General features: G+C 39.9%; 1 protein-coding gene across 1 annotated transcript in view; it reads right to left on the reverse strand.

The window, feature by feature from the left end:
* Nucleotides 1-1,066: 1,066 nt before the first annotated feature.
* The window catches only part of NALCN (sodium leak channel, non-selective), a gene marked incomplete at its 5' end in the record, with an annotated part of 60,351 nt that continues 41,461 nt past the window's right edge, over nucleotides 1,067-19,956 (reverse strand). Inside the window, 12 exons of the mRNA XM_010139688.1 lie at nucleotides 1,067-1,260; nucleotides 2,922-3,039; nucleotides 3,704-3,853; nucleotides 6,077-6,227; nucleotides 8,109-8,266; nucleotides 10,568-10,683; nucleotides 11,270-11,402; nucleotides 12,170-12,263; nucleotides 12,931-13,079; nucleotides 15,534-15,602; nucleotides 16,646-16,765; nucleotides 19,581-19,655. Coding sequence (XP_010137990.1) covers nucleotides 1,067-1,260; nucleotides 2,922-3,039; nucleotides 3,704-3,853; nucleotides 6,077-6,227; nucleotides 8,109-8,266; nucleotides 10,568-10,683; nucleotides 11,270-11,402; nucleotides 12,170-12,263; nucleotides 12,931-13,079; nucleotides 15,534-15,602; nucleotides 16,646-16,765; nucleotides 19,581-19,655 — 1,527 coding nt within the window. The remainder of the gene's footprint in view (nucleotides 1,261-2,921; nucleotides 3,040-3,703; nucleotides 3,854-6,076; nucleotides 6,228-8,108; nucleotides 8,267-10,567; nucleotides 10,684-11,269; nucleotides 11,403-12,169; nucleotides 12,264-12,930; nucleotides 13,080-15,533; nucleotides 15,603-16,645; nucleotides 16,766-19,580; nucleotides 19,656-19,956) is intronic.

Raw genomic sequence — 19,956 nt, forward strand, 5'->3', positions numbered from 1 at the left:
CAATGCACTGGGATAAAAGGGACAAAGGTAGTTAACCACAGTACAGTGGCATGCCTTAGCTTTTCTTTTTCTTAGCATGAGTAGTAACATGGGAAAGTAAAAATCACTTCTACCTATACAGGCAAAACTGGAGTCTATTTTAAAAGCCATACAATACTACTCTGTAATTAGAACCCCCAACATGCTAATTTTTATCACACAGACAAGAAGAATGTTATCTTACAACTACGCAAGGAAATGGGAACCAATTAACAGGAGAATAGCGACACCATATATATATGTAACCAGTATATTCTGAAAATTAAGCATAAACCATGTTTTTCACATGGAGTTCTTTAGCTGGATGCTTAAAAGCACAGTATTTATGTCTTTTTTTTCTTTTTTTCACCATTTTCTCTATGAAAATCAAGCTCTTTGCATAATTAACCAAAACCCAAAGATATTTACATTTTAATAGCTCATTCTTCACCTTCTGATTTTAAAATGAGTTATCCTGTGTCTTGTGTATTTAAAAAAAAGGTCCAGAAAAGGCTTAGAATTGTAATTCAGATACAGAATCTGTATTTTTTGTAAAAATACTTCCCTCGAACATGAAGCCAGTGCTGACCTCTGCAGGTCACTTGTGAATAATAAAATCTTTCTAAAGGAATGTTACTAAGTAAGAACTGAAGGGAACACACAAAAAGAAGAAATACATCACCCCTGTACTGTAAAGTGTCGACACTTTGAAGTATGGTGTAGGTTGAAGAAAACCACACATTTGCATTAGGTAGCTACAGAACACAGGAAATCTTTCAATGCTCCGTCCGCTAAAGGCAATATAGTCTCTCTGGCTTTGTTAGTACTGCTGTTGTGTACAGGTCCCTTAAAGTACAATTAGTACCTATAGTGGTGATTTCTAATGTATAAGTGTGTGCTATGCTTCGTATAGCAGAACGATAAGCATTTGAAAAAAATCATGACATTGGTTTTACAGAAATCATACATCACACAGTGTCTTCAATTCTAAACAGAAAACCAGGTTGTACTTGAAGTGGTCCTTGTTGCAGCATGAGTTACATTTTTCTCAGATATCAAGAAGGTCCTCTCCACTCTCATCACTCTCCACAGTTAATTGTCTTGTCCACCATTTTTTGACTTCTGATCCACACGAAGCAGCATCAGACATGGGATTCATTTTGCATACAACACATTTCATAGTTGAACGTCCACCAAAGCGGAGGTTGACTGAAGACACTGAATGGCTTATTGGTTTCGGGGCTATGAAATAAAACAGAAAATTCAGATTACAGTAGATCTGCTTCTTGAACATTTTTGCTTAGAATTTGGGTATACAGAACTAGCTGGATTGGGGCAACTTTAAACTGATATAGCACAGAAAGAGAAGGGCTCTCTTCTAACATGTTTTTTTCCAGCTCCAGCTGAAACTGCTCCCATTTATCTGCTGGTAGAGCAATTTAACTGAGCAGTGCCTCATCTTCTTCTGCTGGGATAGCTGATCCAATAGATCACTTCTTATCTGGCTAACTGCAACCTAAATGGTTCAGGCAGTACTTACATGAGCTGACCTGCTGGCAAAATGGTGAAAGTGGTCAGTGCCAGAAAAAGGGAGGGAAAAGTGTATTCAGGGGTGGCAGCTACAACTAGAAAGTTATATTTAACTATGGCCTAGGGGTGAAGCCAGTACAAGCTGCTGGTATGGCTTTAGAAAAGCACTAAAACACATGTGTAAACATACAAAACCCACAACTGCTCTTAAAGATGCCATTCACAATCCTAAATATGTCTTTGTTGAATTGGAGGCAGACTACGTAGTATCTGCTGGGCTGTACTGTGCATGGAGGTAACCCTCCATCCACCAAGGAACCTTCAAGATTGACATGGCCAAGATCAGTGCTAAGAAAGGCAACCCTGAACTCCTCATTCTCTCTTGAAAAACCTACCCAGATAGCTACAGTATTACAATTCCTCCTTAGCATGCTCCTTCTTTTACTGTTTCTCTCTGTTCCAACAAAATGTTGATCTTTGCTGCTCAGTGTCATTTAAGGGAGAAACATTTATCAAAATTTCTCTATTAAGCTGTCCTGTTTCTTGGACAAGTACTCTGGTCACAAAAGTACTGTTAATGGTACTCACAGCACGACCATCAAACACCTCTTCTAAACATTAGCAGCCTTTGAAGCCAGTGCTCTTGGAATAGGACTGACTGATGACAGCTGAAAGCGGGTTGATGTGCACACACCTAACCTGCTGATCACGAGCATGACAGGCAGCAGATGTCATTATGCACTTTAAAACAGAATATTTCAGGTGATAGAGAGTGCTCTTAAGATAAAGACTTAATAAGGCCTCAGACTGTACTTATGCACCTCTCCCACCATCCTGTAAGCACCCTCCTACAAGGCATAGTCTAGCCTTTCTTTTCTAGTGGACTGTATTTTTTCTAGAACACCTGGACAACTCCTGGCTGAAGTGAGAATACAAAAATGTATGGTGTAAGGTATAAATCATACACCTGGTGTGCTTAGACAAGACAAGGCACTCAGAAGTTACTACTGTTGTTAGGAAAACCATTCATATTCACTGTTTTTTATATGATAAAAGAGAACTCTAAATGCCATCCCAACACACAGGATGGTACATGCCCCAATCCAAAGATCCCGAGTAAACGCATGAAAAAGCAAAAAAACTCAACCACCTGCACATGGCAAGGCTTTAACCCATCTTCCAAAATTCAGAGCTGGGAGAAAGGGGAGAGATTGCTGTATTTCATCACGTATGAGGGTAGAAAAAACCCTGATGTGGGTGCCAAGCAGCAGGTGGGAGATAGAACTGTGAATTATGAGGCCTCTCATGGCCTTGGCATTGTGCAGCAGTGATTTGGCATGTGGGGACTCTACTGATAAATATTTTTCACTTACCTGACGGCAAACGCCATTCTCCAATTTTCCGCTGACGTTTCCCAGCATCTCCAGAGTCTTGTCGATAGCCCCCTCTGTCAGAAAGTGTCGGGCTAAGGAGCTGCTGCTGACTACTTGTCTGAACAGAGAAAAAAGAGTATTGGTCATAGTTCCCCGTTGCATAGGGATAATCCTATGAAGGGTTATCTTTCTACTCTATCTGCAAACTTTATACATTAATACAAACAAAACATTGTAATTTGTTAAGGCACCATAGTTTTTATTCTTTACTGCCCCAAAAAACTACTACAAATAGGAAAAAATAAAAAGAACATTTGGGCTCAATTCCATTACACTGAAGGGTCCAATAGTGTTCTCAGCTTTCCAGAGAGGAGTCCTTATGTTGTATCTTCTTCATTCTGTACCCTGGAAGAGCCCAGGACTCCTACTCAGAAGACCAAGAATGCCTAATATTATCACTCTGAGTGTCAACACTACTTCAGAATGCTTGAACAGGAAAGCTTCACATCCCTGAGCCTGTGCATGGGCTAGAGCTGGAAGCTAGTGCTGCTAGAGTTGTACAGCTGAGTTTGCCCTTTATGGTGCTAGCCAGACAGCCAACTAAGCTTGGGAATTACTGCCTTAGACCACCCCATCTTTACATATAAAGGCAGAGACTGAAGCAAAACAAGATATTACTTTCAACTTCTCCAGATAAAATCGTGTTTAAAAAAGAACAAATAAGAAACATGGAAGTATTCTGAATTTGTTTGGAGTAGCTGATCGTTTTCTGATTAACATACCTCTGGCTGTGCACTGTTGTCCTGATTAATAGCATTCATATCTTCACTCGGCTGGGTTGTCTCAATGCTGGGGGGATTCAGAAATCGGCTCAGCTCCTGCTGCTGACTCTCTCGTAGACTATGGATAATGCTGCACGACTGCTGTTGTTTCTATCAAGGTACAATATGTGACAACAAAAATGTTCTCATTGGTGTGTCACAGTGTTTGATTTTTTTAAAGCCTTCTAAATATTTAACCAAACAGTGAGTGCCAGATGTGGATACCAGGTGCATCGATAAAGCTACATGTATCAGATGGCTGCTATTTAAACGGAGACTTCCAGCATATGTCTAATCTTTATGTAGGGAATAGAGGATGAAATTTGTAAACTCTGTTAAGCGGAAGGTAAGTTGCCCAACTGTTGTTTTAAACCTGGAGTTTAAAAGCATAAAAAGTTTTGAATTTATGAGTTAAAAGTTCTTGCAGAAAAAAAAGACTGGTAGAGATTCACTAAGAATTACATGAAGGCAATGAAAAAAATCGACTTCTTTCATGGGCTTTGAACAGGTTTTCAATAAGACTGAATAAAACAGTAGTGGAAGCCTTGGGACTGAGTATGGATTTAAAGTACAAACAGAGAAACAAACTCACTACCATTATGATATTAGAATCTAATTTGCTTTTAAATTAAAATAAACAGCCCTTAGGAAGGTTTTCACTTTCCTGGGTAGTTTTCACATGCTCCCTCCAGAGAGCCTTAGAGACTAACAAGAGAATTTGAAAAATATATATTAACTGCCATAATTACATTCAGTTTATAAAAGGTTCATATAATGTGAAATGATCTGAACCATATTATTAGAGGGAAATGAATAGCATATTTACTTTAACAGACTGTAATTCAATATCATAATGAAATGAACAACAGAGTTTAACAAACCCAGAATTGAGAGCTGAGATTAAATTTACTGCCATTACTACAGAGATGAGAGCAAAATGAAACGATCTATCTGAATATGCCTTGAACACTGATGTTTTTAGCTGGCATGTAGATTACCTTCAAATTGTCCAGTTAGTTTTTTTTTTTTTTAATAAATTTACAAACATAAAAAGCGAGATCCCATGATTACAGATCTCTGTGGAAAACCTCCACTCACAAGAAGTAACCTTTTATAAAAATAAAAAAAATATATGCATCAAAACGTGGATTCAACCTTTCAGTAACTGAAAAATCACTCATCAATGCAAAACCAGGTTGTGACTTTTTCTATAAAGGAAGAGTTGTCTTTGGAAGAAAAGACAATAAATAGAAAACCTATTTCAAATTTCTTGAAATTTTTTATTATCAGTTTCATTCAAGACAAACTTTGATCAGCATATATTGCAGCTATCCTGAACACAGGCAAAAACGTTTCTGATAATCAGAAGCACTATATAAACAGAATACAGAAGCCCTGGCTGGGTTCATCATCATCATCATGGCTTGGGTTTGCGAACGAAGATTTGGGAAGGGCTTTACCCACGCTTACTGCAAGCGCGCTGATGATACTAGTAAATTAAACAAATTGAGATTTCCTGCAGTATTGAGGCCAAGTGACAAGCCACGACTTGCATGGTCTGGCTAATTTTCCCTCTGCTGCAGAGGACAGCTTCAATCACTGCCTACTGGAAGCAGTCCCACACTGACCCATGCCTGCAGAACAGTGATGCTCTATCGCTGTGCTCTGGGAGACCATACGGCAATGGCCTGGGAGAGTACGAGTATGCATGGGCCAAAATGGTGCTGAGGAACATGCTAATGAGTATGGGTGACCTCAGCTCAGTCCTGAGCCAATGCCTTGGCTCTGCTTAATTTACTGGCATAGCCAGAGCTACTGTGTGCCACGGTTCATACACCTGATTTGCATGTACATACTGCTCATTTGCACACACAGTTACTGTAATGGCTCATTCAAATGATGTATCTTGATACAGGTTCCATTTGAAGAGTCATCTGCTGGTGACTGATCGTGGTATCTTCTGCCAACAGCAGCAAGGAAATTATACAATTACATTCTGTGAGGAACGATTAGGCCTATGGGGTTTCATCAAATTATATAATTTTCTCTTTATTCCTGTGACTTTGGTCTCTGCACATGCATCTTCCTGCTATATTGAAAAGACAGAAAAATTTTTGGTAGGAAGACAGTTTTTGCCTTCAAAAGATGCTTATTTTTGTAGCACTTTCAGCTGAGCTGTAACATACTATTTTTTTCTGAGTTAGCAACTGCTACATACTTCAAATAAATATGATCGTGATTCCAGAGTAAATGAAGCATAGTAACAGCAAATTCCGGCATTACTAAGCAGTACAATTTCTGTCACCATTTAGATACTGGTTTAGCTTGACTTACTGCCCTGATTCTCTTTAAGCACTTCTTCAGCCACATGCGTATGGTCTGTTTGGCCACCTCCTCTTCTATAGTGTATTCCAGTTGTTCCCTAGCAAGCAGCTCTTCCAGTTGAAGACTTTTTCTGATATCAACAGACCTATATGAAAGCATGCTGGAAGAAATAGATTCTTTTTTTTTTAAATATTCTGGTGACCTTACTTTTCAGTTTAGAATATCAAAACTCATACTTAGATCTTAGTGCAAAAATACATAATCCATATATGGGCAATAAAATTGCATCTGAAGATAAAAAACGCTGAGCTTATTCCAAAAGAGACTTGTGGTGCTCAAAACAAATGAAGACCTTATCACCCACATTTAGCTATCCAGTACAGGTGAGTTGCTGAACTGTAAGCAACTACGTCATTTGTGGAGGTTTGTTGGGTTTTTTTTTCCCTTAAGTATTTACAGAGTCAGAGAATGGCAGGGATTGGAAGGGACCTCTGGAGATCATCTAGTCCAACCCCCCTGCTAAAGCAGGTTCACCTAGAGCAGGCTGCACAGGATCTCATCCAGGTGGGTTTTGAGTATCTCCAGAGGAGACTCCACAACCTCTCTGAGCAGCCTGTTCCAGTGCTCTGTTACCCTCAAAGTAAAGAAGTCTTCCCTTATGTTTAGGTGGAACTTCCTGTGTTCCAGTTTGTGCCCATTGCCCCTTGTCCTATCACTGGACACAACTGAAAAGAGACTGGCCCCATCCTCTAGACGCCTGCTCTTGAGATATTTCTGAGTGTTGATAAGATCCCCTCTCAGTCTTATTTTCTCCAGGCTAAACAGACCCAGGTCCATCAGCCTTTCCTCATAAGAGAGATGCTCCTGTCCCTTTATCATCTTTGTAGTCCTTCTCTTTATTCTCTCCAGTAGTTTTCTGTCTCTCTTAAACTCAGAAGCCCAGAACTGGATGTAGTACTTGAGATGTGGCCACACTAGGGCAGAGTAGAGGTGGAGGAGAACCTCCCTCGAGTTGCTGGTCAGACTTTCCTTAATGCACCCCAAGATACCATTGGCCTACTTGGCCCCAAGAGCACACTGCTGGCTCATGGTTAACTTGCTGTGCATTGGGACTCCCAGGTCCTTCTCTGCAGAGCTGCTTTCCAGCAGGTCAGCCGCTAACCTGTACTGGTGCACAGGGTTATTTCTGGCCTGGTGCAGGACCCTACACTTGCCCTTGTTGAACATCATTAGTTTCCCCTCTGTCCAACTCTCCAGCCTGTCCAGGTGTCACTGAATGGCAGCACAGACTTCTGGTGCATCAGCCAGCCTTCCCCATTTCGTATCATCAGCAAACTTGCTGAGGGTACGCTCTGTCACTTCATCCAGGTCACTGATGAATATGTTGAACAAGTACTGACCCCTGGAGAACACCACCAGCTACTCTACCACCAGCTAGTCTCTGCGCATGACTCCCTGAGCTCTGCCATTCAGCCAGTTCTCAATCCACCTCACTGTCCACCCACCTAACCCACATTTCCTAAGCTCCCCAATGAGGATGTTATGGGAGACAGTACCAAAAGCCTTGCTGAAGTCGAGGTAGACAACAGGCCCTGCCCTCCCCACCATGTTTCCATCCAGTCATGCCATCATAGAAGGCTATTAAATTGGTCAAGGATGATTTCCCCTTGGTGAATCCACGCTGACTACTCCTGATAACCTTCTTTTCCTTTTTAGACTTGGATAATATTCCATTTTATTTCTAGTCAGACTCACTGTCATATTGCTACATGTGTGGGGACAACATTTCATTACTTGGAATACAAGAACAATATGTGACTGCTGTTTATGACAAGGTCCAATGAAAACATTGAAATTACTTAGAACTGATCCCCTGGGACCTGTGTTTTCCATCACTAATATTTTTGCAGGAAAAAAAGAGAAAAGTTCCTTCATGGCTACTAGTCTTGCCGTTTCTCAAGCCTAATGAGTACTTGTTAGCCTGGAGAGAAATACAGGCCATTATAGATGTTGTACAAATTTAGAGAAAATCTCAGAGTACCTGAGCACGTCGTGGAAAGTGACATCACCACCATTATGAAGCCGTTCCATTTCGTAGCACATGTGCTTGAATAGCAGCTTATCCTTGTCGAGATCCACCTCCAGCCTGCCCCGCAGAAGCCTCAGTAGAAACTTCACTCGGAAGGTAGGGATTACTCCCTGGGAAAAATGCATAAGATGGTAAATTATTACTGCGACCTAACAACCAACTCAGACATTCAACTTGATCAGTGAGAGCAACACTACTTCTCCAAAGACTCTGTGTCAAATTCTGGCCTATTTAAGTCACTGTGAATATATTACTGAAGAATACACACATGCAGCCAGCTCTTCAGCACCTTCATGGAAGTCTTTGCTGGTATTTGACTGATACACAATGAGAATCTCTGTGTTGTTAATTTTGCCAGAAATTTTAAAAATTGCTTGGGGATTTAGTTTCCCCATTTGCATTAATCTGTAATAAGAATTATATGCCCAAAGAGCTGCCTTTGAAAAACTGAAATTAAACTACAGTTTAAACATTTACAGCCAGGCCTACACCTGGCTGTAAACCTGTCCCCTTCTCTGTGCATCTTTGGATAGGAGAATGTTGGGAGTTTACTGTCTTTTCAGAGGTCTTCTGCTCTAAGAGTCAACTTAGCACATGCTACAGTTTTTGTGACAACAATTTTTGATCTGCTGTTAAAAAATTAGGACTGGAAGTATTTGTCTCCAAATACTTCAGGTATCCATACGCTTTAAATATTTAATTCTGATAAATGTGCATGACTGGAACTATTTTTACTGTAATGTGTTGTTCCACATCAGACAGAGATACTGTCAGTGCTGAGCATGACGGATGCAGAACTCTCCACCTCCATCAGCACAGACTGTGGCTTCCATCTCCAGCACAGCCATGCACCAACTACAAGCAACCAAATCCTTTCACCATAATGTTGTTCATATTCAAATCTTAGTAACGGCACGAATCATTCAGAGGATGACTTAACTTGTGTGGGCATCCAAATAGCTCAGTCTCTCAGATGCTCTTCTCACCCCAGAGTTACAGAGTGGTTGAGGTTGGACTAGACTTCTGAAGGTCATCTTGTCCGACCCCGCTCTGTTTAAGCAGGGCCTCCTAAAGCCCGTTTCCCAGGAGCACGTGCAGATGGCTCTTGAATATCTCCAAGGATGGAAACTCTTCAACCTCCCTGGGTAACCTGTGCCAGTGTTCAGTCACCATCACAGTGAAAAAGTGTTTCCTGGTGTTCAGAGGGAACCTCCGTGTTTCAGTTTGTGCCCTTGCCTCTGGTCCTGTCACTGGGCACCACTTAGTAGAGCCTGGCTCCATCCTCTTTGCACACTTCCTGCAGGTATTTATATACATTGCTAAGAGCCCCCTGTGCCATCTCTTCTTCAGGCTGAACAATTTCATCTGTCTCAGTCTCACAGAAGATGTGTTCCAGTCCCTTCATCATCTTTGTGTTCCTTTGCTGGACTCTCTCCAGTACGTCTATGTCTTTGTTGTACAGAGGAGCCCAGAACTGGACCCAGGACTCCAGGTGTGGCCTCACCAGTGCTGAGCAGGCAGTAAGGATCACCTTCCTCAGTGTGCTGGCAACACTTACCCTAATGCAGCCCAGGACACCACTTGCTTTCTTTGCTGCAAGGGCACATTGCTGGCTAACGTTCAACTTGGTGTTCACCAGGAACCCCCGGGTCCTTTCCTGCCAAGCTGCTTTATAGCTGGTCATCTCCCATGCCTGGGGTTGTTCTTCACCAGGTGCAGGACTTTGCACTCCTCAGGTGGAATCACATGAGGCTCCTGTCATCCCGTTTCTCCAGCCTGTTTATGTCCGTCTGGATGGCAGCATGACTCTCCACTGAATCAGCTGCTCCTTCCAGCCTGGTGTAATCTGTAAAGCTATTGAGGGTGCCCTCTGCCAGATCATCCAGATCATTAATGAAGATGTTGAACAGGATTGGTCAATATTGACCCCTGGGGTACATGGCTAATTACTGGTCTCCAACTAGAATCTGTACTGCTGATCATCAAACTCTGGGTCTGGCCATTCAGCCAGTTTTCATTCCACTTCACCGTCTTCTCATTCAGCCCATACTTCATCAGCTGCTCTATGAGTTTCTTATGGGAAACAGGGCCAAAATCTCAGCAAGGCCCTTCTGAAGACCAGACAAATACATGGATGTGAATCTGTAGACTTCCAAGGCAACAACTCTCAGGGAGCCAGAAGGAAAGATGTTATTGTATTGAGTATCTACATTTGTTTTAGATTATACTATTAAAAGTACTTCACAGGAGTAAAGATTATAGGTTAGTATTTGAACAGCCATGAACAATATTTAGAACTTGAACATTAACCACTCAGTGAGTTTTGTCAGAACACTTCGTTTTCCCCATAACTTTTTTCAAGCAAAAATGTAAATTTATTTAGTTTTTTGTGCTCATTATCATATTCTTACCTCTCTTTTGTCATCCACCATATTCCATATAATTTGGAAATGCCTGAGGTCATTGTAACTTAAAAGTTGGTCTTCTTCAGTTGAGTAGAACAACGAAAAATTCTCCACAATGATAGCTGCAAATCACAAAACCAAAATAAACTATAAAGAAAGCCTGTACTTACATTCTAACTGGTAAACATCTGTAAGCAGCAATGAATTTCAACAGAATATGAATTCTGCTGCGCAAGCTTCACATTAACAAATGCTTTTAGCATTTAGGATTTTGAATGGGTAATACACTGTCATCCTACATCAATATTCACTGTGTTCACTTTTTAAAAGCTGTATTTTAAATGCTGGTGAGGTGCCTAACCTAACACCTTTTAAGATCAATTAGGTGAATTCCAATAATGCTTAAGGTAAATATACTGTACAAATGCAACACATCTCTTTGTTCAAAAAAAGCTTTCATTCCCAAACTTCCTGAGTTTTAGCATACACCATGCCAGAGAAATATCAAAAATATCATATGCATATAAGGTAACGTATATATATAGCATATAAGGTATATATGCATATATATATGCATATAAGGTAACATATCATATGCCTATAAGTGAAGGTAGAAGGTAACCATACCTGAAGAACAGAACAGACTCACATCTAACATACTACAAGCCAAGATGGACCTTTTTGTTATTAATATGTATTTTCACTTACCAACAAGCAAATTTAGCATGATGTATGCAATGATGACATAAAATGAACAGAAATACATAAGAGCACCAGCATAATTTCCACAGTCTGTCTTCCAGTAGGTGCTGTTATCTGGTGTACAAAAGGGGGGCTGAACCTTCAAAACAAAAGCAAACAAGGTCAATCAATCATAAAAAGAGATTCTTAATTTCTCGGCAATCAACACAATCTTATGACTATCATTTCTTTAAAGCTTCCAAATAATACTGCGGGCATTATTGTGGGCAGGTTATTGTTGTTCTTTTTAGTAGTTAGAAATCAGAGAACAGAGAGAGGTGTGACAAAAAAGGCCTAGGTGTGGATCTCACTACCACACACAAGGCACATTGTGCATTACGCCACTCTAAAGAAACAACTTGGTGCTCTGAAACATGGTGGTTTGCAAAAAGCTTCCCTGCCTTAAAAAAGGACTACGATTTTCATCGCAATGTAAACCATAGACAGAAATTTACTTGGGCAAAATAAAATGACTCAAGGACAATTTTTAAGGTCATTAAGACTACCTGTTCACACAGAATGAGCCAAAGTGCAGACATCAAAGTTAATCTGAAAAGTCACCTTGCCCCAGTCAAAGCAGAGATAACAGTGGAAAAACCAGTAACTGCACTTCTGATTTTGCAAACTTCTTTTTATTTTTGTTTTTAAATCATATAATAGCCTAGCACCATGAAATACTACACTGTGACAGTGTGATTGGAATTGCAATTTGAGTGCTGTTCTGAGGTTTAGCAAGCATTGTATCTCTTGAAGAGATACAAGGAATCACAACATTCCTTGTACAAAGCTGAGACACTGGAAACACTGTGAGATGCAAGGGTGTCTCCTGTTTCTTGCTGACTTTCTCTCTGGCAGTATTGTATTTACCATGCAGTCATGCATAATTTTGTTCCAGTCTTCTCCAGTAACTATTCTGAAGAGTACAGTAATAGCCTTGCCAGCTGATGAAAAATTTGCATGTCTGTTTTAAAGAACAAGAGAGAGAGAAAGATAATTTCACATCCTAGAATTAAAATGTTCAAGAAAAAATGCAAATAATTTCCATTTTCTACTGTTCTACTATTTTAAACTAAACCAGTTACAGTATTATTTGAATGAGGTCACTGTACTATTTATTCCATGACTTAAGAATTAATAATGGAATTTTAGCTTGACACAGGGCTGAGTATTTTGGCTCACTTTATCAAAGAGTGAAAGCAACTCAAGGCCAGATTATATCTCCTGTCTCCTTTCTCTTCCTGAAGCCTGGATGATGCTATTGATTTGGAAATCTCCAGCCAGTTCATAGAACCATACCCTCTCTGTACCAACCCCATATACGGATCCTTTTTCTGGATGATGCCCATAAGGTGTAGTAGGTACACTGTGTTTCAGCAGCTTGCAGCTAGCGCAGTGCTGCTTTGAAGCATATTCCAGCTGACATAACGAAGAACAGTTCTCAGTCTGCTCTGTGCTGGATCGGGTGTCATTTGGTCCAGGGCACAAGGACTGGAAAGTCAGCTCTGTGTTTCCTATTAGAAGTTCTGTTTATAGCTCTTCAGCTAGACCTAGGGACTTCTCTGCTTTTTACCACTTCTTTCTAGCAGAATGCGATTTTGTCAGGCTGAGTTAGTAAGTACATACAGTACCTATTAATGTTCTCTCCATATTTCACTGTACCAAATAAAACCACTCCAGCGAAGGCATAACAAAGAAGCAGTAAGAACATTCCCACTATGATGAAGAAACTCTTGTACATGCTGACGACCACAGTCAGCAGTAGCATTTTCAGTGTCACCTGGAAGGACAGAGAAAAAGCAATACGTGATGCCATTCAGGAAAGCGGAGATAAAATGGAAAAGACAGTTTTTGCACCTGCCATTTTGACAACAAATTCTTTACACACATCCGTTAATGGATGAGCCCAGTGAAATGGTACATTATGAATCTGATTTGAACTGAACATTTTGTGTGTTCCTCTGAGATTTAGTGTGTTTTTTACTTTTGTGGCAGGTGCAGCCTACCCTGACAAGGACCCGACGAAGATCAGGGCTTGCACAACACCTGATAAATACCAGCTTGGCACCTCAGGGTCTAGATTTGGTTAGCCTGCCTCTGTCTATGTTTACACCCAAATGATTAGAATGACCACAGTTTACACTCAACCAGGGTGTAAAAGGAGTCCTGATGCAGAACCGAGTAGAGTTAGTCTTCCTTGGAGTAGAAGGTTTTGCAGTCAGGAGACTCTCCTCTTGGATCAAGACACCATCTAAGGATAATTCCTGGGACTGAGTAAGCACTTGTCCCTCCTTTGGTGAATGACCCCTTGGTTTGGGTACCCTTGAGTAGGAGATTTTCTGTTGTATGAGTGAATGTGTAAACATTTTGGTTCATCTTCTTTAAAGAGTATTCCTTAGAGTCTAGGAGTTTGTTGTGTAGTAATATATTCTTGACTGACATCCGAACTTGTAATTAATTTTGGTCTGTCAGAGTGCCAGGCAACTTTGATTGCAATAAATCCACAAGTTTCAGGTAGCTGCTGCTGTGTGTTTTGTGGGTGCCTCCATGACAACTTGTTAAAGAGATCAGCATATCTGCCTAATTTACAAGGTCAAAGAGTGTATCTAGGATAATACAGTGCAGGATAATACAGCAATAATACAACATAAGCCTATTCCAGGATCAGTATACTCCAGAAGTATCAAAATTAGCATTGCATGAACAGTGGTGCAGTAAACTACTTTGGGTTTACCGGAAAGTGACTCTACCTGTTAGGTGGAAACCACTGCAGCCTGTCTAAAGGAATGGGTTGCTATATGGGAAGGGGACTTCCTTAAGATAAGCACAGTTTAATTAAACTAGTAATTTCTCATGCAAGTTGGCCAAAGAGCTGAAGAAGAGAGCATAATTTTTGAAATTACATAGGGCGTAGGCCTAGACTAGTTTCCCATGAACGTATATTGTACATTTTCCTCTTGATAAAGTTATTGCCCTAGATGGTCATAACACCCTTAACCACTTTGGATGCTGTAGTAAATTCTATTTAATGGGACTGAGGGTAGCAGTTTTGTTTAGAATCATGCCCAACTCATGGGCATCAGTTGAGTTATCAACTGATAACTCATGCTGACTTTTGGTCATCACATTGCATCACAACGGATAAATTAGTGAAACTGATACAGCTCCTAACATGAAAGCACAAATGACTAGGTTAAAACCATGAACAAATTTGGAATCAATCAGAAAGCTTTGAAGGCATTCACTTTGTCTGGCTGCATAGGACAACCAAGGATTTTTCATTTGACTTCCAAGGCTCTACAGGCTCTGTGTAGTTTGATTGAAAGAAAACTTTTTATCTTCACTGAACAAACCCTCTGACTTACTGTTCTTAACCCTAGCAACCTAGTACAGCAGTCTTTTCATCACATTTACTTTAAGATGTCAGGCTTCACAGAAAATGTTTGGATAGTCTAAGAAGTTCTACAGCAAGAGAACACAGAGTGTCACCACTTGTTAAACAAATGTGTTTGTTCTTTGCCTATGCTTATTCTGTCAGCCTACTCTCAATTACACCAGAGCAAATCCAAACAAAAAAGAAATTTAAACTTTAGAAGTAACTTGCTTTGTCACCATGCCAGTGTTTCCAGAAGAACACCTTGGCCTAGTTTTTTGGTTTTTTTTTTTTTTTTTTTCTTTTAATTAAACATAAATTCTTTACTGTGATAAGACAGACATTATAGAGACACAAGACACAGACCTGCGCTCTGGAGGAAGGAACTTCTTTAAGAGAGTGCTATCATAACAAGATGAGCGCATCAACCACCACTCTACTATTGTTGCAGAGAAAATAAATTAACAGCATGCACACCACACCGCACTGAAATAGCAAGGACTCAAAGTAGCATAGTAGATGTTCAGAGCTTTAGAGAGCATTTTTTTTAAAATTGTGTGGTAATGTAGTTGCATTTTATTTTTTTTTTAATGCAAAAAGTATACTTCTTCAGTAACCACAATATAGTTATACATAAATATCTAATACTTAAAATACTTAAATACCTAATATACCTGAAATCCTGACATTTTAAAGGCGGAATGTAAAACTGGAGACTGCTGCTTGAAGTCTCCCCCTTTTTTTTTTTTTTTTTGGCATATAAAATGGACTGTTACAGAATGCGCACCGGAGACGCATAGCAACTAGTCCTTTAATCTATATATGAGCACTGCAGCGGCTGTAGTTCCTATTTATACTTACGTGCTTCCCACAAATTGAGAAAAACCTGAAGACAATCACGCACGCCCCCATCATGTATGTGTATGCATTCTGGAACAGAAACACAGAAGACTTAATACATTGTCTCCCAGGGATCTCACAGAAAGATCATGATAATTGGTCTTTTAATAACGTAGGGCAGTCACCAATGAAATAAGAGAAGTCATAAACTGGTATCACCAATTTTCAATAACAGTGAAGCAGCAAGAAAGTAACAGAAGATGCTCTAAGACTTCAAAAACACTAACCCAACCTCCCCATGCATCAAACCAAAAAATTTTCAATCCTCTGTTAGCTGGGCTGTAATTATGTCGAGCAGCCCCAGTCTACTTGTCTAGGCAGCTGCTGGCTTACAGAAACTCCCCAGGCCTTCCAAGTTACTCAGCAGCAGGGAGCAAACTGTGAATGTCAAGGCAAAATGTCTAGTCACACAAGACAGGTTTTCCTCAAAACAGAGCTTGGGGCAGACAAGAGAGAAGCCTGCAGCCATTATAGAGTTGTGACTGACAATCCGTGATTGATGACAGTTGATACAACTATCCCTGCTTCTTTCCTTATAAATAAGAGAGCCAGCGATGAAGTTAAAATACTGGGGTGTGATGGTGGGAGAGTTGATTTCCTCCCCTCTCCTCCATGCCTTCCTGCATTAAACATTGCTCCTTAACCAAAACTAGTGGCCCAGGATGCTGCTGAGTTTGGGACAAATTGTATTGTTCAGCAGTTTTGAACCTATGCCTTCTTCCAGTCCTCTGCTCCTGTCTGGATTCTATGCATTGCCTCTTTATCCTTGATGGTCATAAGACTGCAACTGGCAAGAGCTCTCATTCTCTTTAGATTCCTTCCTTTCCTCACTTTCATCCCTCCTAAAGACTTCAGTTTTCTACCAGATTTACAGACTCTACCTCACATCAGCGAGGCAACTTTTGTAATTCATCACTGTCCATGAGAATGATTCCTTACTCTCAGCATCAAGGTCAATTTGTTTCATCCATATTTCCCAATGGCTTATCTGGATGTATAGGAGTGATCCAGCTGCTGGAGCTTAACGTATAAAATCAAGCTTAATCACTGGAACCGTGTTTTATATATCTTACCAGTAAGGCAAAGTGAAGTATCACCCATATAACTCCAAGAGATGTCACCAAGAGATCATACCGATTTCTTCTGCTTTGCCAGAAGCCAGAAGGTGACATGGCGATAATCTTCATTGTGACCTACAGATAAAAAAAAAAATTCTCACTTGCACTGAAGAAATGGTTATTTCTTGCTATAAGAACCTTTTCCATTCTCTTAAATGTTTGACTGAGTTTGTCTTATGAAAGAGTCTTATGAAAGAGTTTCATGTCAGCCAACTGTATATAAGCAGATGACCAAGGCCAGGAGACAAACAGTATTCCCTAAGTGTCTCTCTCTCTCCATCTAGTGTCGAAGGAAGGAGTATAGCTGACCACTTCAGCCTGAATGCTTGATGTGTAGAAGTGTATGTGAGTTTAAGATTTCTCAGAGCTAAGGAAGTCATGAAGTTAGAAAATTATTATGTCAATAACATGTAGCTAGAAGAGGTAATCTAGCTGTCTATAGGCAGGCTAAAATCACAGAAGCACATTTGAACTTAAGAATATAATAGTATTCTGTAGCACCCATTCAAATTAATTAAAAAGCTTTCCCATATTGCAAACATTTCTTGCTTTAAGGAACACTCTGTACTCAGCACCATCTATACTCAGTAGCATATAAGAGAAGAAAGCCAAGAGCAGTAAAGGCAGTACATCTTACAATGTACCTGGTATAAGACAGCAGCCAAAGTGCTTGTCATACAGGTAATAGGAGTGCAGACAGGAAGCTTAAGAATAGATATTGATAAGAAATAGTCATAACAGCTACCAGATAGCAAGGTAGGGTGATGCATGTAGCGGAAACTCCGGAGAGTTTCTCATACACAATTCATACTAAACCTCAAATCAAGTCAAATGTTACTATATAAAGGCTATAAATGTCAGGCATTCCTTACATTTTTTCCATCCCACCTAGCAACACTGTCATTTGGCAGTATTCTTTACATTTCTGAAACTTAAGCTCTATAGAAAAGGACACTAGTATGAGGTAAAAGGTTGATTTTCCAGTTAATTTTTGACATATAATGTTTGCTGAAGCCTGACTACAGAACAAAAAATACAGTCTCTGAATCTCTATTTATTCTCTGAGGTACGTGAAGGTATCTTGCCTCCTTCTACATAGTCAGCTGAGATGCTCTAGAACATTGGAGAGGCAGGCATGGGGCATGCAGGGATGACACAAAACCTGTAAACATCCTTGTCCTTCTGTAGCAGCCAGTGGGGGTAAAGGAGTGATCAGCTAAGGTACCCAAAACAGCTTTTGATGCTTTGAGTTATTTAGGCAACTTAATCTCACCCTCCATCTCCCTCGATCACAGTGACAGCTTGAACACCTATCTATCTCACACACAGAATTCAAACACCTAAGTTCAGCTGTCTGTAATCTTGAACTGAATACCACACCATTCAAATAAAAAAAAAGCACATCCCACTTTATTCTGTGATCATCAGCGTGGTAGCAAAAGTGAGATCTCCGAATTCTTTCTATTTTTCTATACCACATATACTGATGTGAGCAGTGGAAGTTTAAGACTGAATCAGGACTAAGACTGGACACAGGGCCATTAGCTATGCAGAAAGCTCTGTCCTTCCTCCTGGACCATGCCTGCTAGTGGTAGCAGACCATGAAAGTGGCAGAGTCTGTAACCAGGGCATACTGCATTAGGGAAGATCCTGGGCAGGAAGCTGCTTCCTCTCTCCATAAATCATGTGCACTCACAGTGTGATAGCTTGCCTGTTGAGACAGTCAACAATTTTTTCTTGGCTCTGACAAAGTTCCTTTGAAATTCTAGAAGCATATTTGTTTCCCCTGGCAGTACAAGAGAAAAGAAGTATTTCTGAAGACATAGTTGCTAGGTAAATTAAAACCTGTCTGTGTATGATACAAATCAGACTTTTCTCTGTTTGCTCAGTCTCTCAGGAGATACTGATTTCTCCTGGGTAGGGAAAAAAGAAGCAACAACACGGACATACTCTAGCTACAGTTCCTACAAGGTATTCTGCTCATTGTTTATTCATCACTGCTGACAAAACCTATCACTGGAACATAGGAACTGTCATACTGGATTAGAGCAGTGGGAAATGTATTCTACTATCCTGTTTCTGATAGTGGTCAGTATCAGCTATCCAGAGAGGACCGAAAAGAAAAACATTCAACCTCAATCTTATAAAAGGATTATGTGCTACAAAAGAAACATATTGTTTAACCTCACAAATGTGTGCTTTGTTACCCATGGATATCCTTACACATGAAAAAATGTATGATTTTAAAAATGCGTTTAAGTCATTGATTCCAATCTTATGAAAACAGGCTAATTACACCTTGCACAGTTAGTTGTGGTGACAATTTTCTCACAGATAGAGGACCATTGCCACTTGGGATCCAGATCTATACAACAAAAGATAGACATTACTGAAATTTGACATGGCTTATTAAAAGGCATTAAAATTAAATATGATACTTAAAAAAACCCAAACAAAACTGTGAGAGGTTTGATACAGAACAGTATTAATTCAGATTAATATAAATGGATTGGGCAAATAATTGGGCAAAATATAAATGGATCAGGCAGAACTTCCATGATACATCCCAGACATTGTGTTGTATGGAGTGAACTTAATCTGAGATGTTTTGCAAGAGAAGAGTTCACTGGGTTCACTAAAACACATGTTGAAATCCTCAGAGTTGAATATATATAAAAGGATACAAAGTTCAAGGTGTTGGAGAAGTATGACTATAATAAATTAGAATTTTGTTCCTACAATGCATGTTTAAAGACAAGTGACATAGAGACCCCCAAATGTACACATTCAGAAATAAAAACCATGGTGAAGAATGAGACAAAATCCCTAAAGACAGAATGAAATATATACATAGTAGTCTTAAACTCAAGAAATCATAAAATATATTTACCTCAAGGACAAAAATGAAGGTGAAAACAACAGACATTGTTGCTAAAGGCACAGTCACTGGATCTGCAGCATCCCACTGAAATGCAAAGAAAATCCGTTCATAGAAGAGTAGCTGTTAAACAGAACTAAATGCCTCTTCCTTGCCTCAACTTTTTCTACAGTTTTTGTTAATGAATAGATTTCACTGTAAAACATATTTAGTCAGGATCGGCATCTTGGTGTATTCTTCTCTCACAGGTTTACAGTCTAACTGGAAATTAAAAACAGTGGACCAGACTACAGAAAGACAGAAACTGACTGAGCTCTACAAGTTACAATTAATCTACAGTGATCTGTGCCAAGTGAGATTGCTGTATCTAGAAATAATGTTTCCCTAC

This window comes from Buceros rhinoceros, unplaced genomic scaffold (assembly GCF_000710305.1).
Source record: "Buceros rhinoceros silvestris isolate BGI_N320 unplaced genomic scaffold, ASM71030v1 scaffold7457, whole genome shotgun sequence".
Lineage (NCBI taxonomy): Eukaryota > Metazoa > Chordata > Aves > Bucerotiformes > Bucerotidae > Buceros > Buceros rhinoceros.